Source organism: Alosa alosa, chromosome 10, assembly GCF_017589495.1.
Source record: "Alosa alosa isolate M-15738 ecotype Scorff River chromosome 10, AALO_Geno_1.1, whole genome shotgun sequence".
Classification (NCBI taxonomy): domain Eukaryota; kingdom Metazoa; phylum Chordata; class Actinopteri; order Clupeiformes; family Clupeidae; genus Alosa; species Alosa alosa.
Window position 1 is genome coordinate 17,016,772 of NC_063198.1, and position 23,665 is coordinate 17,040,436.

The 23,665-nt window shown below is 38.0% G+C and overlaps 1 protein-coding gene across 5 annotated transcripts in view; it reads right to left on the bottom strand.

Annotated features, from left to right (window-relative positions):
- Positions 1-13,809, bottom strand: part of LOC125302695 (immunoglobulin-like and fibronectin type III domain-containing protein 1) — a 38,674-nt gene extending 24,865 nt beyond the window's left edge. For 3 of the 5 annotated variants that reach the window (XM_048256031.1, XM_048256032.1, XM_048256029.1), the window contains exons 1-9: positions 13,611-13,809; positions 7,453-7,542; positions 5,613-5,654; positions 4,314-4,433; positions 2,977-3,116; positions 2,676-2,775; positions 2,503-2,544; positions 2,223-2,268; positions 5-185 (exon numbers count right to left, since the gene is read on the bottom strand). In XM_048256031.1, the coding sequence (XP_048111988.1) occupies positions 5-185; positions 2,223-2,268; positions 2,503-2,544; positions 2,676-2,775; positions 2,977-3,116; positions 4,314-4,433; positions 5,613-5,654; positions 7,453-7,504 (723 nt within the window). In that variant the 5' untranslated portion in view covers positions 7,505-7,542; positions 13,611-13,809. The remainder of the gene's footprint in view (positions 1-4; positions 186-2,222; positions 2,269-2,502; positions 2,545-2,675; positions 2,776-2,976; positions 3,117-4,313; positions 4,434-5,612; positions 5,655-7,452; positions 7,543-13,610) is intronic. The other 2 variants (XM_048256033.1, XM_048256030.1) reach the window with 2 other exon arrangements.
- Positions 13,810-23,665: the final 9,856 nt, after the last annotated feature.

The following is a 23,665-nucleotide window of genomic DNA, read 5'->3' on the forward strand; positions in this document are numbered from 1 at the left end:
ATACCTGAGCTTGCTCCTCTTCTCGTACTCTCTTCATCTCCTGCAGCTTCTTCAGCATTCCACGGAAGTCCGTAATGCCATGCTCAAAACATATACGTTCATAGTCCTTCTTATCAGCGCTCAACAATATGTCCCAGACATCCTCATCAATCTCTCCTTCCTTCTTTTCAGTCGTCTGCTTTTTACTAGACAAGGCAAGGCAAGTTTATTTATATAGCACATTTCATGCCCAGAGCCAATTCAATGTGAGGAAGAACAGCATTTGATCAGTTAGCAGAAATCATTAGGTAACAGCTTGGTTTTAATCTGGATTTGAAACTTGCTATAGTTGGAGCATCTTTGATGTCATCTTGAAGTTGGAAGATAACAAATAGTTCCACAAAGGGTTGAAGTTTGTTATAGTTAACTTTATTTGTTTTTTGGTCGAACTCAGTTTTAACCACGTTTAGCCCATGTCTCAATATCCAGGCTACAGTATGATTTAAATTTAGCCATTACTTTGATGTCCCTGATTTTTTAGCCAGTGTTCTGGCGACTGTTTCCGTGAGTATATTTGGGGGCCAAGCAGCGAAGCTGTGAAGGCACCCATTGTGTTTCTATGATTTCTTATTATTACAGTGCATGAAAATGCACTGTACTGTTCTTCCTAGGCAACTACTTCTTATTATTATTATTCCGCTTACCACTTTTTCCATACGCAATTTCTCTTGAACAGTTTAACTTAGAAACTTCATTCAAACTTTGTAACGTAGGTCTTCAAACAGATCGGGTTGCTATGTTTTTTCAACTTTGAAACTTTTATACTATTAAACTATTAAAGAAAAACTTTTAAAAAATCCCCATAGACCTAACATTTTGACATCGTAATACGGCCATTAAGCAATTAGAATCCTATGGCAGGTGTTCAGGCCACCTGCAGCCTCAGGCTTTAAGCATACAATCTGGGTCAATTAAGACTACACATCCTATTCAACTGTTTCCTCTGCCCAAAACTGTTTCAAAATAAAAGTCCTCACTACAATAATCCACTGTTAAACCATGTAACCAATTAAACTACTGAACTTTTTACATTCAACTTTTAAACGGTCTACTTTTAACTTGTCATCAACTATGTCAACACTTGTCATCAACTATGACTCCTACCCACTGTAGCTAGTTAGCATGGTTAGCATAGTTAGCATGTTAGCAAAACTGCTAAAAATGATTAGTTAGGTTAGCTAAGTCACATGGTTAGCATAGTTACCATGTTAGCATTGTTAGCATGTTAGTTAGCATAGTTAACATAGCTAACCTAGCTAATCATTTTTAGTAGTTAAGTCACATGGTTAACATAGTTAGCATGTTAGCATGCTAGTTAGCATAGTTAGCATAACTATTAAAAATGATTAGCTAGGTTAGCTAAGTCACATGGTTAGCATAGTTAGCATGTTAACATTGTTAGCATGCTAGTCATCCTAGTTAGCATAACTACTAAACATGATAAGCTAGGTTAGCTAAGTCACATGGTTAACATAGTTAGCATGTTAGCTTTGCTAACATAGTTAACATGTTTAACAAAACTGCTAGAAAATGTTAGTTAAGTTAGCTAAGTAGCATGGTTAACATAGTTAGCATTGCTAGCATAGTTAGCATACCTATTAATGACCCCATCAGAAGGACTTAAAAAAATGTGGTGACCTTTGACCTCTAAGGGGCGCTGCAATTGCCAAAAATGCGTTTTGGCCTGTAGTTGTTGATGTGTTTTATCGATCTTTTATTTTTTGATGTGAAACTGATGACAACATGTTCCATCCAGTTCATTCTAAAGCATGTGTGCAACAGCAGGGCGGGACGGGCAGGGGTGATTAGGTGGGGGAGGGGCTGGCTGGCGGCGGCAGCAGCAATACTCAGCCCTGTTTCAGCCCTACAAAGTCAGTTATGTTTTTATGTTACACAAGTTGAAAATGTTGATCGCGGATGTCTGCTGAGTTCTATCTTGTCGCCGTGGCTACTCTGGCCTATTCTGCTTGGCCCCCTCATTTCTGCTTGCAGCTATATTTGTGCATTTAAATTTCACATTTCATTATGTACAGAATATCATTAAGTACAGAAAACTGGCAAAGTATACATAGAAGGGGGAAAATTGGAAAAGTTGGATGAACAGATTAGCTTCTGTATTCTCCTCTCCAACAATGTACCACTCCATGTCCTTATAATGTCAAATAAATCAGTCAGTGACTCACCCTTTCCTCAACATCTTTCTGAACTCTGTGGGATTTTGTTTAGGTCCTTAAAGATTAAAGAGATTAGATTTTTTTAGATTAGATTCAACTTTATTGTCATTGTGCAGAGTAAAAGTACAGAGACAACTAAATGCAGTTTGCATCTAACCAGAAGTGTAAAATGTGAAATGTACAGAAAAGTACAATGTGATATACACATAAAGTACATTAAGAGAGGAAAGATCATGACAGTTATGAAGCTAAACCATAGGTATTTTGTTACTTTGTATATGTTGCATACCTTCTTTAGACTTTGCCATCTCCTTCTTCTTTTTGAAACCAACTTTTTATACAATGATGTCCATGAAACAAACAAAAATACACAGATATTATGGTGGTGTTGATTAAATCAGAATCCCATTAAATTCAGTTGAATTATATTATTGAAGCATTTGTAATGTTGTGTTATTATACCTTCAATAATATTCAGCATGACAGTGCACACAGCCTTTCCAAATTCATTTCTGGCATAGCACTTGTAGGTGTCAGCTTCATCCGAACTTACATTAGGTATCTGAAGGATGACTGACAATGTTAATCAGTAGTGCACAATTAATTGATAAGCAACAAATGTGATTGTGTGTGTGTGTGTGTGTGTGTGTGTGTGTGTGTGTGTGTGTGTGTGTGTGTGTGTGTGTGCGCGTGCCATGTGAGACTGCCATGTGTCTGCAGGCATCCTGTTCTACATATTCATGATAAAGCCAGTGATGTTTACCTCTAAGGTGTGTTCATTTGTATTTTCGTCATATTTGCTTTGGAACTTTTCCGGGTCGCTCATTTCCCCATTGGCTCTTCTCCATGTGACCTCAGGCTTTGGCTCTCCATGCACAATGGCTTTAAATATGGCAAGCTTCCCTGCGTTTTGAAACATCATGATTAGCACAGCTATTCATATTACACAAGTGATTCCACGGTAAAAAATAATTATAATAATGGTGTAAACAATTCCCAAGCTTTCATTATGGACGATTTAGCTTCCAGTTAAAGAGGAGTTAAATGCTGTCAACTTTATGATAGCAATGAGGTGTTAATGTAGTGAGAGTTATTGGTAGGGTGGGCTCTAGAATGATGCTCTCGAACATGGCTCATTTCAGAGATTAAGGCAAACATCTTTCTGAAAGTTTGTTAAATCTATAACAAGAAAGATACAGGTGCTATTGCAGTGCTGGTGTATGCTATGCCTACAGTATATTTTGTTGCTTATATTCTCTGAGCTTCTGAATTTACATATGTTATTATAAAAATGGTTTAGATACTCATAGGGATTTATTATACCCTGAAGGAACGCTTTCTTGACCCACATTGTTTTCTTTAATATCCAAATAAGAACAATGCTATATTTTAGCACAACATTTTGATATGCTATCTGTGTAACCTGTATCATCACCACTTGTATTGCACACCTCATTTGGGCTGAGGCTAGGAGAGTGATATGCAATAGGAGCTATTTGGTTTCTTTCTAGCCACATTGCGTCCTTGATGCTTGTCCCGTGCCGTGGACAAGCATCCAGAGAAGAAGCAGCAAATCCAGTAAATCATTTCCAGTATTATAGACACCTAAATTTAGTCACTCTCGCCCACGACTCTTCCCCTGTGCTTTTAATATTTCCCACAACATAAACCTGAGTCACTGACTGACATGTGACCAAGGTCACAGAGTTTCATTCTGGCCATCCCACCTGTTACCATGGTGGTCTGATGAATATGGGTGCAGTCTGGCATGGAGCTCAGATTTTTATACTGCTAGCTTTTTTTAGAAATGCCTTGTTGTCAGGCTTGTAGTCAATGTACAGTAAAATCTTTAAAACATGTAAAACATGCAGTGTCCACCACACATTAGAGTGCATTAACTTTGCATTGCTTCCAGTGCACTAACTTTGTATTGCTTCCAGTGCACTAACTTTGCATTGCAATTTGAGCATCACTTTGGGAAGTTATAGAAATGGTGCTTAGGGCAGAAACTCCTGTTGTGCTTGTGAAGTTTTCCAATAAGTTTTTGCAAGAGCAAATATTTGTCATTAATAACCAATAATTAATTTAGCATAGCCTTACCCTCTTGAATTGTCAATGCAATTGGTTTGCGAGTGAAGTCTGGAGTGGTTTTTCCTTCCGGGAGCGTTTCAATATATTGTGTGATCATGACCCCAGGCACCTTAGACCTAAATTTGATGCCTAAACAGAAAGGCAATGCAATTAGTCAGACATATGCATTGCAAAAACAGATTTTAGAACAGTGTAATCAAGCAGTAACCCTGTTAAAGTAATGTGGAGCGACATGTTGTTTTAATTAATTAGGCTTTTAAAAGATTGTAATGAAACATTAGATCAACTACTCTCAAGCATCTGGACAATGGATATGTGCTCATGCTACTCCTCTTTTATGGACATAAATTATAAGACATTTTTATTTATATATTAAAATGCATAGCGCACAGAAAATTAGGCAGAGGAATACTGGTGAACAAAGTGAAATGTCCTTGTCACCTATTAAAAAAATGTTTATTGTAATTTATTACAAAACATAGCTACACTAAAGAAGAATAGTGTAGCTATGTTTTGTAAAAGGTTTTGATAAAGTTCAACCTTTGTGCCCCTTGTGAGATTGTAGGGGTGTTGAGAAAATAAGGACAGTTTTGTTAGTGCGAGTCCCAGTAAGAATGTTCACTTTGTTATTACATGGCTGCTTTCTATAGAAATTATCTTAAACTTTGAATTAAGTTTGAATTATTTTTGCTACCTGTGTCTTTAGCAAATCCAGTCAAATTGAAGGATTTCCCAGGTTTGTATTTCTCTTGTATTACCTTGATAATTCCCACAAAAGAAATGCAAGAAATTATATGTAATTTAAAAACAAAAATCAGTCAGTAATTCCCCAAAAATAATAACCCCAGTAATTCAAAGAGCAAGTTCAGTCACTTTTGGCCGCAATATAAGCAACAAACCCTCTCAAGATCCTAGTGGGACTGTTTAGATAGCCTTTACTTTGATTTGGGCATTGTAAAGGTCTGATACACAGTGTAGTCTGTAAAATATCAGACCTCTTTACCCCTCAGTTTGCCAATCACAATCAAGTTTTCCTCCAAGCCATGTAATAACTGCAGTGACCTTATAATTATATGTGTACATTGGTGTGTTTTAATAGCTATGTTAGCAGCTAGACATGAGTCTGTTTAAACCCTTAATAGGGATTTGATGAGTCATGGGACATCCACACAGAAGTTAGCAAGCATATAGTCACATATGTCATAGTCATATGCATATTCAGTGAATATGTGCAGTCAAAGAAAACAGTCCGAACATTTGTATTGAAAAATTGTTCAAATGTTTAGACTGTGATCCTTTGAGGCATACCTTTCTTCTTGGTGGACTCTCCTTCAGCACCTGCACCTTCTACTGTAGGTGTTTTAACATAAATGGACAATACGATGGTGGAAGGAAACAGGACAAGAGATTGTCAAACGTGTGACTTGGGAACATTGACAGAGATTGTCGACAAACAGACAAAGACAAATGGAGAGGATCAACAAAATGTGTAAGAAATGGGCTTTCCTTTGTAGAAGATTCTAAATGGTGGCAGAAACAAATAATCCCTCAGGACATCCTTATAAAAGCAGGATATAAAGTTGCTGGAAATTAGCATGAAGTACATATAACATCTTTTTAGATATATAAGTACACAATGGCATGAATTGTAGATGAGTGTCCACCTCTGATTTCTTCTCATCCTCTTCTCTGTGTGTAGTTGATGGTTAGTTTGTAACTGTTAGAACTGTGAGTATTGGAGACCTTGCATGGATCTGATGAATCATCAGCTTCTACTGTAGTTCTTTTTTTCCCCCGATCATCAATACATTCCATCCTCAGATGTGTATGTTCACAGCATTTTCAGAACTGTGCAGCATTTTGTTCCTTCCACGGACAATGGAACAATCCATATTTTCATTGTTCACATTTTGATTGTATTTGACATGGAGGAATTTTCTGTGATGTGAGATACTTCCCATTCCCTACAGAAATCCCACCATTTTCATGCTCATCCTTGGTTGATCTTTGTTTTCTTATTGCTCATCTCTCAAAAAGCATGTTTCTTAAAGTCCCAACTGCATTCAAAGCAAAACAAGCTAGATGAAAAGCATGGGTGCAAACCTTGTTTCTTCCAAAGAGAACATGCTTATTTGACATGCTAATAAGATTCATGTTCTTTCTCCACATATTTTCTCTGTTCCAATATCAATGGAAATATCATACCATAATATGAGCTGTTTTTGTGATACTTAAGCGATGCAAAGATAAATGCAAATAACTGGTGTTAAATCTGTGGTTCCCAAAGTGTGGAGCGGATTAGGAGGAATGCAGAGCAGTAAACAGGCGTGAGGCGAGTGGAAAAAAAAATACAAAAACAATAATTGCAGGTAAGATTAAGTATGGCAAATGCTCTTATAGCATTTTTGCCCATTTAATCATGGCTTAGGTTTATAGCCTATTTGCTGATGAATTTGCCTACTTTGTACCTGTATAATTGGTCAGGCCTACCACCGAATTAATAGGCATGTACCTAACATGAACATGGGATGGATTTATCACCCAGTCAATTAAATAAATAAAATGTCACATGCAAAAAAAATGAAAGGTGAACTTGAACTTACAAATGTTTAACTGTAAAAATGTGGGGAAAAATAATAATAATAATAATAATAATAATAATAATAATAATAAATAAAAAAGCCTGGAAACCGTCAGTTGTCACAAATGCGTACAGTCTACTTTGACTGTGAATTGAACATAGCTCACTCCACTGAATTCTTCAAATGTTGATGCTGGTTTGTGTTGTATCAAGAGGATCACTTCTCAGTCTCAGTGTTGTATGTGATGGTGTATTATTTAACTCCATCACAACACTTTCACATGGATTATGATGTGGCACGGTCCAATGGTTTGCTTTGCTGGTCAGAATGTGTCCTACTGTCATTCGGGAGTCCTGGATGAGTACCGTAGATCGTCCATAATCTTTTCAAAGTAGCAAATGCAATAGAAATTCTCTTGGGAATAACAGGAGAGATGTTTGATAGAGATGATTGGTTCATCTAACATCAGGAAAATAGCTAATTATTTATTTCCTCCATACATTGCTGTTTACCTGGTGATATAGATTTGTTTTATTTTATTGTTCGATCTCCTTTTTTTTCCTTACCTTTCTGCCCCTCGGCAGAGTTATCCGTCACTTTCGACTTTGGCAACTTCATCTTTGCTTTAGCTTAGAGTTTTACAGCAACAGAGGGGTCTGTATAGAGAGAATATAAACAGCAAAGCATAACTGTGAATGAGAAGGCATTGCCAGACAATCACTACCTGTCCTATTCAAAAATATTACTAGTGTGTCTTGCGTCTAAAAACATTGTCTTGCAGCAAGAAAAATAGAAATCACTCAGAGCCTAGATACACTAGAGATCTCAATATAATGACTTGCTACTTCCCCCTTTTCAAGATTTATTTTCAACCTCTTCGAGCCCTCTATTGAGAGCATTTATGACAGTGGAGAGTGTACAGGAAATGAATGGGAGAGCTATGGATTGTTTGATTGAGAAATGACCTCAGGTCAGACTCGAGCCTGTGTCCTTGTGGGCACTGCAGTTCAAGGAAAAGTGAAGATCCGCACACCAGAGAGCTCCCATTAAAGTTTTATTTGAAGTGATGTTTCAAGCCCCTACGGCCCTTCCTCAGACTTAAGCTTCGTCTGGGGAAGGGCCGTAAGGACTTGACACGTCACTTGTGGGCACTGAGCCCATATGTAGTAGGGTAGGGGATGCTGCTTGTACCACAGCTCCTCCAACTGGCAACTTTCAATTGCATGTAAATGTAGAACTCCCCAGTGAGGATGCAATCATTTGTACAGCTGAGTGAATGAGATTTAAACTGTTATCATTGTTGAAGTTGCAGTTGATGACAAAACGATGTGGTTGTCAATGAGGCGATGAGGTGAAGATGAGGTGTCGAAGTGAAACAAGCACAAGAATCGGTATCATCTTTGATATTTAGATTTTCTGAATTATTTGTAGAATAATTCGCCTGACTATAAAAAGACAAAAAATAAAAGTAATTTAATTGAAATTCTATATCCAAGTACAATAAATGGGAGCTCAGGCCTTGATAGAATAGTAGTAAATGTCAATAGAAGACAAAATGCTTCAAATGTACTTTTCAGTGCTCTGAATGCCAATGGCATTTTTTTCCTCCACTGTCTTCATGCTAAAATAAAACAACAGTGCCTTCCCAGCATACACAGGGAAATACATTTTGACGCTATTTTGTACACACATACCCAATCTCTTAGTAATCCATCCATCCATGTATCCATCCATCCATCAATCAAAAATCAGTTCTGCTAGTCATCCTTCCAATGTTGGCACATACACTTGACTACTGAGAGATTGTGCACAGACCTTTACACTGGGGGTTAATTTTAAACAGATTGTAAATGAAGGAACTCATATGACCATAATGGTTCAGTGGAAGCACGTCTGTGGGCTATGTAATCCACTCTCTGTGGCTGGTATCACATGCCTCATAAATGACTAGTTAGTAAATTTTACAGTAAAGTCTGACCTCAATGTTTTTATTCAGTTAGCAGACTGTTCATTGGGTACAGGTAAAAGAGGTGGGGTTATTTTGTACCTTATCTGCAACCTGGAGTTTGTAGTAGCTATGATGTGCCATATGATGTAACTCCGAGGTGAGTGCTTCGTTACCTGTGAGTAAATTGTGGCTGACTGGTTTTTTTTTTTTCATTAATTTTAATGAAATTTTGAATACATACATGATATACATACCATTCCTCGCTGCTGTTACTATAGTGGTATATTTTGTGTTGAATAATGGATCGTATCATAAGAAACAACAGTTTGGTTTGTTTCTGTTTTATTTTGCCTCCTATAGAGGTACAGAATTTGATATTTAAACAAGAAATTGTGGGGGTTTCAGTGGATATGACTTCAATGTGTTGGAACATAAGGAAAAACAATTATCTGATCTTCATGTTCTTTGTTACTGAATTGATAACAATTCACAGCCCACTCTGACACTAGTAGTGGTAGTTATGATCATTCTGATTGCCATTATTTTGGTCTATCCATGTATTTCATTGATTATGTGGCACATGATGTCGGAACGTCTTAACTGGTTGGAGGTCATGTTGTGCGTCCATTGTATTTACCTCTGTGTAGATCAGGGAGCACTTTATTTTATGTGAAAAAATATTTAGAGAATATCTTGCATATGATGTTATCACTTAAGTACAGAAGGCATTTCTCTGATATGTGTACAATACTTAACTCCAGAACTACAAATATGTATGGCAGAGAGTATGAGCTTGTATGTGTAAATTCAGATATAAATGTAGCTTGTGATTTTGTTTGGATATTGCATAGGGGGATTCATCAGCAGTGTATATTTAATGTGTATCTTCATGGATTGTTATTGTTTTGATTGTATATGAGGAGCAAAAACAAACAAACAAACATGTATTTGCCAATAAAAAAGAAAGTGTATCAGGAGATCAGTAAGAAATCAGAAAGTGTAGTGTAGTGAGGTACATGTTATCAGGTTCAAGGACCTCTAATTGTCCTCTCTTTGTAAATAGTCTCCTGCAGCTATTTGTGATGGGCCTCATTTTAACTATTGTCCACATTAAATCTGCATGCTTGCCCTGAATGGCTCCCCCCTTGTCTTACTAAGGTCTTGGCTGATGCTTGAAAACAGGCTGTGCTTCCGCAACAGTAAGGAGCCAAACAGATTGACATTGGAGATGTCCGGGGACGATAGGGGGTTTTAGCAGTCAGGCAGGGGGACAAATGTTCATGGTCACATGAAACCCTTCACTCATAACCCTAAAAGTTTAGAAAGGGGGAAAAAAAAAGTTATATGTGTTTCTACAGTGTGATTGACATTGCCCCCTGATGCTATTATCAACACATTAGCTGTCAATGGTTTTGGACAGTGACACACAGTTCTGCTCCGCTCACCTTCTGCCTTCACATGTTTCTCTCATAAGAACGGCGGCTGCTTAAAAGGAAGCAATTTTTTGCGCAGTGAGAAACTGGAGACAAGCTCCATAACCTAATTACAAATCAGCAGTATGCAGAGCAGCAGCCGCAGCGGGTGACAGAAGTAGAGTGTGAGTTTGACACTACATGCTAAGCAAGAGCACAGTCTTGACATGTTGGACAAAAAGTACAACCCCTGTGGCCTCATATATCATTTGTGATGAGTTTGGCTGTCATTGTATGATGGTGTTGTTTGTGGACATTGAATGCAGAAATATTCTGATATATTATAATAAATAGAATATCAGTGTTTTCCAAAATAGAATTTGGCCTTCTGCCCATCTCTTAGCATTAAAAGGGATGGGTGTCAAAATACTTAATACTCGTGCTATAGCATTAAGTTAGGTAATGAAGCTGGGCTCTAGGTTGTGGGGTTGCCGTATTATTATAATTCATTTCACTTCATTGAACTGAGCCATGTCACATTGATTCTGATAAAAGAAGCGAGATACAAACAATATTATTAAAATATGTAACAGAAAATATGTACAACCAACCATCATTAATAACACACTGTGCTAGTAAGACTTTATTTTAGGGAATACACAGTGTTGGCTATTAACACATAGTTAACTGTGTGTGTGTGTGTGTGTGTGTGTGTGTGTGTGTGTGTGTGTGTGTGTTTGTGTGCCCAAAAAGGTCTATTTCCTTACTTACCAACTTGCTGGCCTTACCTAAGGTGACTGATAGAGTACATATCAGAATAAAAAGTGTATAGCCATCGAATATAATGTTACTGTTTTTTTTATAGTGGTGGAATAGTAAAAATTGTAAAATAGGTATTCTCACCTGCTAACTGTACCTACGTATATGTCCATCTCACAGCACAGAGACATCTGTCAGGGTCTGATAGAGGCTTAAAGGAGAACTCTTTTCATACAAATCTCTGTTTCTCAAGGTCACAAGTACTGTCTGTTCTGGTGGCACCTTTAAAGTCACGCCCCCCAGAGTGTAGCACTGTAGCTGCTTGGCTGCTCTAGCTCTAGCTTTTCTTTTTTTCGTACTCTGTGACCTCGAGAAAGAGAGATCTATGTGAAAAATCACTGGAGTTTCGTTGTGGAAACACAAGGTTGTTACTTTGGAGAGGTGTGATAGGGTGATTATATGAAAAGTAATCTTTTAATTTAGATACTTTAGATACTTTAATTTAATCACTTTTACTGATTAAAATGCACTCATTGCTCTTGAGCAAAATTCCACTTCAAAACAGGAGCCCTTCGTGAATCAGCACTAGCAGCTTGGATGGATAAAATTAAAATGACTTGGACCTGCTGTGCGCATTGCGGATGTACCAAGAGTAATTTACCTATTCGATGAGACCTCGATGAGCACAGAACATAATATGAGTTATTATAGAACACAATAGTTGATGTCATTACCATATTTTGCTCTTTTGATATGGTAACGTTGTGAAACTCTGTCACTGAATAGGGTTTTCTCAAATGAAAAAATACCTTGTGGGTATTTCAGTAAAACACCTTATGAATGTGATTAAAGATGCGTATTTCCCTTTGCACAATATATTTACAATTTATGGGCAGAGCCAGGGAGTCTCTCCAAAACATTTCCCATTTTCTCTTTTGCATGTAACAGTCGAATTAGAACCTTTAAACATATTTCTTGTAAATCTTTTCTCACTATAAAGTTTAATATGAGGTTGTAAATTAAACAAGTTATGGTGTTCGTATTTTAATGCAAAAGTGGCTAATTATTTCTAAGTTTTCTTTATTGCCAATCCTGAAATGCTGGCAGTTAACTCTGTTTTCAGTTAGCAAAGCACACTAACATATAGCCATTTGTTGTAGGTGAAGAAATGGCTGCCATATGAATCAGATAGCCTGTCAGTGCTTAATTTATGCAACATTGACGCCGTTCTGTGGGTCATCCAGTCGAGTGCAATCCATTTTACCAAAAGCCACAGTCAAGTACCACTTTGTCAGGACACACTTAGAACGTGCTGCTTGAAGGATTACAGTCCACCAAAATTCCTTCACAGCTGACACGGCATCCATGGCCAACTTCTCATATATCAACTCAGGCAACGCTTAACACGTTCAGTACACTCACCAGGATGCAAAGTGTCTTATCCAGAATGAGACTTAGAGGTATAACTCAGGCAAAACAGTCATTGACGACAAATACCCCTGGGTGTTAAATGACTGCTAAGGTTTAAACTTTAGCTGGCAAATTATGTAATGGGCCTCATACCAGGATAAACAGATAGATTATAGAACACTGAAACGGTTTACCAGGTCATGTTTTATGTTGGTAATAAAACATTTCCATCATTTTATACATTAACAGTGTAGCAGCTATACTTTGACAAAGTTCTGTTTAGGAGTAAAATTGTTCAGTAAGTTCTTTGATAACTTTTGAATCTGAAAGAAATAAGTACTAAAACATGCTAAAATCCCCAAATAATTGTGCTGTACTTAATTGTGCTGTCCATAGTTTATAGTTATTTTCAAATTCAGTTGTACTGCAAGGAAAATGCCATATTCTTAAGCAGCAATTTATTTCTAAAAACATAGATACAGTTAGAGCTCTGTTTCCTCTTTATGGTTGTAACCCCACCCATACAGGAATCTCAGGGCACATTTTGATCTCACACCCTCATCTATAGTTAGCCATCACCCTGCAGCCTCACTGCAATGACTTCACACCACCTGACCACAAGCACCATCCAGCTCCGCAGATTCCAATCCCTGAAACTAATACTGTAGACCTGCATGTCCAAGTAAATGATTTTGTGTGTGGGCGCCAAACTGCACAACTGTAATAGAATCCTGTCATAGCGTATGTACCATGCATGGCCAGAACAACTTTAGGGTACTTAATGATGGAAGGCTAAAATTAGATTAGAACACATAAAAATCATCATGTGCACTACACAAACTACATCATAATGTTTTATAACTCAGTGTTTTCATTGTGCTCTGAAAGGGCAACTTAAACTGAACGCACTTGTTATGATGCCAAAATTAATGACACTACAGAAATTCTTGGTGAAGAGATAAAAAGATATTAATGACTTTATACATCCTCATGCATTTACAGTAGCAGTCTTTAGCACACTACAGACAACACTGCATTACTTTCTAGTACAGTCCAGCTCTTTCACAATGAATACACATGGTTCTTACGGTTCCTTCAACTACTGGATAGAATGCTGGCATTTTAAAGATGTAGATACTCCATTTTCTCTACTTTTGTGTACTGTTCACCCAGAGAGGAGGTAAGAACTACCTACCTGTTCACAGTCCTCAGCGCTCACAATATCAACTCCTCACAAGCAGCTCTCTTGCCACCCTGATATTTGAGTGCTGCCTCTAAGTTCTGCAAGGTAATAAATCCTTTGGAGCAAGAGCAACATATGCTTCTGTGGCAAGTTCCCTCAGCACCCTCTACTCTGCTGATGCCAAAAGGAGTTCTCTTCTGTTATGGATGGAGGAGCCTCAGGAAGAGGCAGTTGAATATGTATGGAGGGGACTTTGAGTGTTGAGTGGTGGTGTCTAGCATGAGTAGGTCAGAGGGGTTCTTCTGCACCTCTTTTGCATTGCCACCTTATTATACGAGATGACACTTGACCCTGTCTGGCCCACCTTAACACAACAAAAGGAAATGGCAAAGATTCCCTGAATGTTTTCTGTGCTCACATTGAAAAACGGAATACGGTCTTTAACCTGTGTCTAAATGTACTTTAGTTTGAATGTTTTTTGACATACATTTATTTTGAAAAACATCATTCGAATTTTATCAACTGACCACCACACAAGCAAGATACCTACCAGCCAGTTGAAAGAATAATTGCCCATGATTGTGGCATACTGTAATTAACCCTTATCTCAAGAGATGGAGTGTTGTGGTATCGCACATGAACATGCTGTTTCAGTGGCTGTGCTGGTATTCTGTATAAGGGACATTTTTGAAGTGTTCTATTGCTTTTGTCCTGTAGTTTTGACAAAAAGTCACTAATTCTAAAAAAAGACCGGACAAAAACATTTTTCATTTTGTAAAATAACTAAAAAATGACACTTTACTACTAGTAATCACGGGAGCAGAATGGCAACAATTCCAAAAAGATTACATTTGTGTTTCCAAGTGAGGAAAGGAAGCAAATGGGGTCCGAGCAACGTGAGATGCAAAGTTATGTGTACAAATCACTGCACAGCGCCTCTCAACTATCTTAATGTGACTGCAGAGTTGAGGCATCCATAGCTTGACAAGGGTTGATGCTGAAAACAAATCTTGAAAAATTACTCATATTTCAATGAAATTAAGTGAATGAAAGAAAAACACAATCAGGTGTCTTTAAACTCAACTGGTTGGGCATAGAACGGTTTGCTATGGCTGATTGAGTTTTAAGTTTTCAGTTTGTATTGCATAGTAGCTTGATTGACTGCTTCTGTCGTCATGGCTTTTAGGTTGCTGTAGTGACATAAGCTGTGTCTCTAAGACTGAGCTGGGAGATATTTTGGGGGTATGACAAAAATGTGTGCTCACCATGTGACCACTGACCTGGTGTCATGGTAAAGATGGTGTGAAAAAATAACCAATCCTTCCAGGGTCACGTATGACAACATGTCACTAGGCCAGGAGTATTCTTACACTGACATGGAGCGGTCATGCTCATGCCTTTGCACACTGCTGCTTTCTCAAGTTCAGTGCATAATATTGCAAGAAGGACAGAATAGGATGGAAAGAAATTCTGTTGCTACAAAAATAAAATTATCAGGACCAAAACGCAACAGGCTTTATAGAACAGTGAACAGTGATCTCTATAATGGTCGTAGACAAACACTGTTTGAATGCAGTGAAATGACCCAGAGAAACCCAGAAAAGGAGAGTTTGTGTGTGTGTGTGTGTGTGTGTGTGTGTGAGATGACATGAGGTCATCTCAGGAGACAAGTAGAGCAATGAGGGGAATAAGACAAAGGACAGGGATGGGGGAGGCCAATACAATGAGCCTGCAGTATAGTGATAGAGAGCATGCGGGTAAATAAAGTAGTAAAGGAGATATGTAGACAGATTTATAGTCTTGTCAGGAGACTATGCAAGATTGATTAGTGCACACAAGGATACAAAAGGTTACATTGAAGGGTTTTAGAGAAGTGATCAGGGCACCACAAGGTAAATTCAGTCTGTAAATAAATGTTTAACATACTGACCATATTTGTTACATGTTTTCTCTATTTTTGTAACGCAGTTTCAAAAAAATAGAAAGTTATCGTGAGTGACCTGGTGAAGTGGATGTATTATATATGGATATATTGTGAAATGGAGGAAAGGGTAAAGGTAAAATTTGCCTGATGTATTAAGTATTCAGAATCAAAAGTACGAAAAATCATTCCTGACATTAGTAACCCTGTGTCTTTATGTCATGTATGTACTATAGTTAAGGTGCTGCTGTGCTGTGTCTTTATGTGATGTATGTACTATAGTTAAGGTGCTGCTGTGCTGTGTCTTTATGTGATGTATGTACTATAGTTAAGGTGCTGCTGTGCTGTGTCTTTATGTGATGTATGTACTATAGTTAAGGTGCTGCTGTGCTGTGTCTTTATGTGATGTATGTACTATAGTTAAGGTGCTGCTGTGCTGTGTCTTTATGTGATGTATGTACTAAGGTGCTGTTTTTTTTGTTATTATTGTTTTTCCTTTTAAAGAGCCCAAAGCAAAACAGACAACAACCACTATTTACATGTCATGCTCCCAAAATCGTTAATTTGTTACAAAATTCCTTTAAAGTAAATACTGGAAAAAGACCTCTGCTGACATTAAAGCAAAGCATGATCTTGTAATGGCCTCAGCTTTGGTGGGGACACATTCCCAACTACTGTTGTCACGATACCAACATTATTGTTTCAATTCCAACAGTAAGTGAAGAATCTCGATTTCGATACTTTTGCACATTTTTTAAATTTGATTTGGTTTGTGTGATTTGTGAAATCATTCACATCAGTGGCAATCATAGAATTTGATTGACCCTCCACACACACACACACACACACACACACACACACACACAACACACACAAACACACACACACACACGTGTAGAAAGTGATGGTTGTCATAGGTTTCTATTTCATATTTTGAAATTTAGATAGATAGATATATAGATAGATAGATAGATACTTTATTGATCTCCAAGGGGAAATTCAAGATTTTTTTTTTTTAGCTAATATTCATATAAACTTTATATTGTTAATTATTTATAGTATTTTATGATCTGCATAATTACTAACAGCTGAACATATTTAGTCATTTGAATACATCACATTGATATTTACATCACATTGATAATTATTAGGCTACACTTGTCTTTAATATCATCACATTTGATTTGTGGTGTGTAGGCTAAATCTAATTGAGTGCCTGTCACTTTAAGTAGAACGTGAACGCAAGCTTTCAGCTTTCAGTCTCAAGGTTTTAGGCTAGTGAAAAATAGTTTGTGCAAGTGCAAGGATATGTGGATTCAATTCATCATGTTTGCTATGTCATTAGATAAAATAAATGTTCAAAAAACTAACAAGTCAAAGAAAATCTTTGAAAATCGCAATGTTCATTTCTATGAGTATGGAAATGCACCATAGTTTATCTTTTATTTCTTTGCATTGTGCAGGCTACATTCACAAATACATTAGCCTACATAAACAGAATAGGAACAGGAAAATGTCTCGGATTCATTGTTAATTGCGACTACAAGATTGGTAGCCCAATTAACAGTCAGTGATGGTGACTTTTCTGTGCTATAGCCTATGCGAATGTCCGTTCGGCACACCCTTATTCAACATGACTCCTAACTTTGGTTGAAAGATTACAGAAGCTAAGTTTAGCTGTGACAATATCCTGGGTAATATCCTAACAGCTAATTTTATTTTACACAGTAAAATCCGCATTTGAAAGCCTGGTCACCAGTTGCCAGTTTTTATGGCTAGTTATTTTGCCTACTAGACCTACATAATGAAAAAGCTTTGTATGTCCCCTTTCTTCTTCTTAGGTGGCATAGCTGATCTACAAACCACAAAAAGGGGCAAACATGTACATGCTGAAGGGCGAAGGGAATATCAAAATGTTTTACTCTGGCCTTTTATGGGGTATGTATTGGCAGACAGCCCTAGTAACTTACCGTTGTCGTTGACACACCCACTCGCTTGACTGCCAGTGCAAAGTAGCCTGTGCTTTGACACACTCTGTGCGTGTAGCGTGCGTGTCAGATAACCCTTCCCCCTCCCCCTCGGTTTTTCAGCCAATCAAATGACGACGTTTCTTGTACTGTCTGGAATGATCAGCAGCACAAATGAGTTTGCTAAAATATTGGTGGGGACAATTTTGTCATCTTAAAATTTTGATTAGGACTAGTCCTTAGTGTCCCACACTAAATCTACGCCCATGTCTCACACTATGAAAGTCAGTATGGGATACTGTTTTGTGTATTCAATCATAGATCAACACAGGCCTACATAGACACATGCCTACATAATTAAACGTTTACTTTGTATAATATCAGGGTCAAGTTAATTAGGTCGTGCATTGTGCAGACAATGCCAAAAACTGTTTATCTATCCATGCTGATTCTAAAATGTTCTCCAACTCATGAACGTCCATAAACATCATGAAATGTCCAAATATTTTATTTGAGTCATGGGCAGAGGTTAGCCTGGGTTTTCCCATGCTGCCTTACGCGCGTGATTTTATTCACGCTGCTAGGCAGCCTGGATTATATGGACTTTGGTTCCTTCGTTGAGGTGAAAACTATCACAGAACGGAGGGAGGGCAGCAAGATGATGACGACACACCGAAGCCGTTATGAGCTATGTACAGACGCATTTGACAGACATTCGTAGCGCCCAATAAACGGCTCGGGGTATTCGAAACAACGTTTCAAATACGAGAAAATGAATGTCTAGTTCCCAGACACCATCTCTACGAGATGAGGTCTGACGTTAGCCAGGCTAGGCAGTGGTAGCAATCTTAACATTTGTCATTCTGAAATATCTGTACATTCACATGCAGGGCTTGTGACACATTTACACATCTCAAATGTAAGCTGAAGCTTGGCAGCTGAGCTAGCTGGAGTTCTAAGGGTTAACATGAATGTTGTCCATTCGACTTCAGTGAAATCTTCTGAAAGAAAGAAATTATGGTAACCCTTTACTTGACAGTGTCATGACGCATGAACCCTAATCCTAACCCTAACTTGTTATGACAAAAACCGAATGACACTTAATTACAAAAGCGTTATGTCATAAACGTTTATGACTTATTTATGGCACTCTTATGTTGATACTGTCAAGTAAAGTGTAACCGAAATTATCATCTTTCTTGACTCACTGTGGTGTTAAAAACTCATAGGGAGTACCTTGATACTCTCCTAGCATAGCAAGACAAATCAAGTTCTGCATAGAATGTATCATGGCATATGGATGTGATTATGGGGCGTGTTTCAATCAATACAGGGAATTTCATGCAATTAGATTGACCTAACCAATCAGAGCAATAGATTATGTGAATCCTGTAAGGAGAACAGCCAATAACATCCTTCTTCTCAAGAAATGCCTTAAAGGAGAATTCCGGTGTGATATTGACCTAAAGTGTATCGAAACATGATACCAGTGTGAGCATTATGTCTCATAGCCCATCTCGGCTTGTCCCCTGCACTCCAAAATCTGGCTAGTTAGCCCGATGCTACCAACATCTTTTTCAATAGTGGTGCTTGACGTCCGGGCTAGCCATGCAAATAAAATCACTGTTTTACACCCATTTCACGAGGCTCAATGTAGCTCCACACTTCATTGGTAGACTTCGAGGGGCCCTGACATTTAAAGCGAGACATTGAGAACTTTGAAAAAGCACTGGTAGTTTACTTACAAGGCGATTTATACAGACCAGTATCTTCACAAAGTTTGCGTTTGCAGCCATCTTGAATTTAGTCACGATAAATTAGAACAGCAGTAAGAATGAACAGGTATGATAAGGGATCAGATTCCAAAAATAATTCAGTGGAAATGCATGGATTCCAGTTGCTGCTACTGGAAGAAACTGGAATCCATGCATTTCCACTGAATTATTTTTGGAATCTGATCCCTTATCATACCTGTTCATTCTTACTGCTGCTCGAATTTATCGTGACTAAATTCAAGATGGCTGCAAACGCTAAACTTTGTGAAGATACTGTCTGTATAAATCGTCTTGTAAGTAAACTACCAGTGCTTTTTCAAAGTTCTCAATGTCTCGTTTTAAATGTCAGGGCCCCAGGGAAGTCTACCAATGAAGTGTGGAGATACATTGAGCCCTCGTAAAATGGGTGTAAAACAGTGATTTATTTGCATGGCTAGTCCCGATGCCAAGCACCACTACTGAAAAAGTTGTTGGTAGCATCGGCTAACTAGCGCCAGATTTTGGAGTGCAGGGGACAAGTCGAGATGGGCTATGAGACATACGTTCACACTCGGTATCATGTTTCAATCCACTTTAGGTCAATATCACACCGGAATTCTCCTTTAATCATGTTTTTTTTTTTTTAAAGCATATATTGATTCTCTAGCGACAGCCTTTTTGTTGTAAACAAAATCAACTCAAGCACACTCAGGTGACGTGGATGACTAGGCACTGTTGCTCATCTGTCCATCCTCATACAAAGCTTGCCCAAACATTTTGATTGGCCCAAACACCTCATCTCTCCCTAACAGAGACTTCAATGGAGAGACTCCAGACTGAATTTCTCAAATTGTATGGGTGGGGTATATTCGGGCTAGCAACTGGAATCCATGCATTTCCACGGAATTATTTTTGGAATCTGATCCCTCATCATACCTGTTCATTCGTACTCGTTGCTCGACTTATCGTGACTAAATTCAGGATGGAGGCGACAGTAAACTTCCTAAAGCTACTGTCTGTATGAATCGTCTTGTAAATAAACTACCAGTCTTTTTTCAAAGTTCTCAATGTCTCGTTTTAAATGTCAAGGCCCTCGGAAGTCTACCAATTAAGTATGGAGCTACTTTGAGCCTCGTAAATGTTGTAAAACAGTGATTTATTTGCATGGCTAGGCCGATGCCCGAGGCACCCCCATCGAAAGACTGTTGGTAGCATCGGCTGGCTAGCGCCAGATTTCTGTGTGCAGGGGACAAGCCGAGATGAGCTATGAGACATACGTTCACACTCGGTATCATGTTTCAACACACTTTAGGTCAATATCACACCGGAATTCTCCTTTAACCTCAAGATCTTCTAACCTTCAAGATATAAACACATTCATTCTGCGGGATTTAGAAAAGTTATTTTAATATTAATAAACCAACAGTTTATTGTAAATTATCAAAAATAATGAAAGGATTTGAATGCATTTTAATGGAAAAGAAAAAAACATAACTAATACATACTGTAAATAACGTGATGATAACATGTTATTAGTGATGCACATGTCACTGATACTACAATAGTTGTCAACAATTTATGGTCATGAATTGGAAAATTAGAGCATTCAGGTTGACTTATCACTATAAAGCTCAGGCATGTTGATATCCAAATGCATATATTGTTCAAATTATTTTGTTTTTCTCAATTTTGGTGTCAGTGTACTAACTTAAAATATATCTACAGTTTTTCTATGGGCTCTGTGCGCTAGCTTACTGAATTTGGCAAACCAGTTTCCTGTTCGTTGACATCACTGTCAACAAGCACCTGAAGAGGAGTACTTCAGTTGTACCAAAACGTGTGCTGACCTCCTTATTTTGTGCAGTCACTGCACGTAGGCTGGGGGTTTTCGGAAAAAGGTGGAAGCTAAAATCACTTTTGGAACGACTTGAAGCCGAGCTGAGTGGCACACAGCAGTGCTCCTTAGAGCTGTCCACAGACATTAAGACTTGTGTACATTGTATTTCTTACTTTTGTGTACAACTAAAGCACTCATCTTCAGGTGCTTGTTGATGTCAACGAACAGGAAACTGGTTTGCCGACTTCAAGTAACCTAATGCACAGAGCTATAAGAAAGTCCTTGCATGATACATGTGCACTAATACCAAATATACTACTCAAAAAATTAAGGGAACACTTCAATCATACACTGGATCAGTACTCTGACACTGTTTGGTTCTGAGCACAAGAAAAACTTTTGAGGCGAGTGTTTTATTTTGTCAGACATTCTGTCAGACATTCTGTGAATGTAGTTTGAGAATGGAGAAAAGGGTGGAAGGTTTCAAAAAATGTATGTATGTGTACAATTATTGTGTTCCCTTAATTTTTTGAGCAGTATATTAATCTGCCTCAATCCTCTTTGCTGATACTGTGATTGCATGTCTCAATGCCTTCTATGAAATTTCACATTCTGTACATCCAACTCAACTATTCAGCCAGCTGAACATTGTGAAATAATCCATCATTGTTTTTTTTTTACTTTAAAAATAACAAACAACTTAAACTTAAAAAAAAAATGTGTTTAAGGCCTTTTATCCAACAAATGGCTCACCTCAGTTATTTTTTAATCAAGATTTTGTTTTAGATGTTAGTCATCAGAAATTCTTCTGCCAGGTCTCACCTATTTCAATAGATGGGATGCTCTTGTGTGGCTGTTGAAGTAAGAGTCAAGTTTCACATCCAATCTAAATTCCTCTTTCACACCCTTTGAGGTCCCTTCCCAAATCAGGCATCATGACATGTTATTCCATAGCCGTCTCTCTTCTGTGAGTCCACACAGCTATCTTCTACTGCTTTCTAGTTTCCATTTTGATCTATTTTAGCATACCACTTAGTCATCTGCAAGGTCAAGTCTTCTGAACTCTACTTGCAGTTCGAGCCATTCAGTGTAACATCTCCATGAAGGCATGTCTGTTTTCCTCTAGGGGTACAACTGTTTGCCTTATAACATGTTCCATCTGTTTCACTGACTTGCCCTTATAATTTACACTCCTCCTCCTCTGGCAGGGAGTTGACACCCTCTGTCTTAATTTTCCCTTCAACACTCCATTCTTTAATGATTCACTTTGTCTCTTCAACCGGCGGTATGCCATCAAGTCTGTGTTATAAACCCTATATATATAGGGTTTATAACATTGTGAACTTTCATTAAGATTACAGTATTTTTCCTCTATACATCTGATAACGATGTAATATATCATATTTCAGGACAGGGATACAAACACAAACAAAATGGACAAAAAAGTTTTGATGTGCAGTTGATCAAACAGTAACTGGATTTTACTCAGAATAGGTTAGGGTAGCTGTCCAATGTCAAATCAATTTTATGTCCTCCATATTGTTTTCATATTATAAAGCAGGACCATGCAATAAAGCTAGATTGAGGAGTGTGTTAATGTTTTTGATGCCCACTGTTTTCATACGCTCTGGAGGACCACTGTAGGTTTAATAGTAAGATGGCATTGAGGGATTGGGCTCAGGGGTTTTGGCAAGTGGCATTCCCAATTTTATTGGCTGACTGTCACCCCTAGTCTTCCCCCTCCACCGTTACAAATTTTCTGATTTATTGCAGTGTCAGAGCAGCTATGCAGAAAGAGCTTGCATAGAACCCAACCCAGGACAGGGCATAAATCAGAGGTTATTTTTGCCAGGGAGGCTGGCTGTGGAGACATTACTGAAAGGTGATAAAGGTTTTTCATATCCTCAACCACAAAGGCAATCTAATTATATTAACAGCTTAAGCATTGTCCTACAGAGAGCATGGGCCTTCTCTGAGCATTTGAGGACTCTGATCACACTAAATATTGTGGTGAAAAGTATGGGGAAGTAAGCCATTTCATCGGGCGCTCTTCCATGAGCTCCTGGCCAGGAATAGTCTGGTCTGTCATGACCACTTTCTTTGATGTGTCTGAAGCTAGAACAATGATCGGAGTGTTGCTGTTACAGATGGTGCCTGCCACTTCCTCCAGCATCGGCTTGTCGCTTTGATGCTGAGCACTGAATTGAGTTCTGGCTTCGCATTCCTTATTGACTGCGGTCACGCCCCTTCCTTTAAAAAAAAAAAAAAAAAAAAAAGTCATGTCCTTATAGCATGGCATGTTGAAAATAAATGTTAATATGATCCATGACAAGTTTAAATGTAGATTTAATTGACAGCGTATTTTCTCTGAGATTGGATTTTGTCTTATCACTTCACTTTTTTTTTTTTTTTACTTCCCACAAGCAAGAAAGTTAATATAATGGATATCATGTCAATACTTTGTCTGATAGTGCCTACATTTAAGATTTATATTATGACTTATGTGCTCATAGTGTCTAACTCATGTTGCCGCGAAACAGTTGTTTGCCAAATACAGATGAGCATGGCCTACAGTTACAACTGATAAT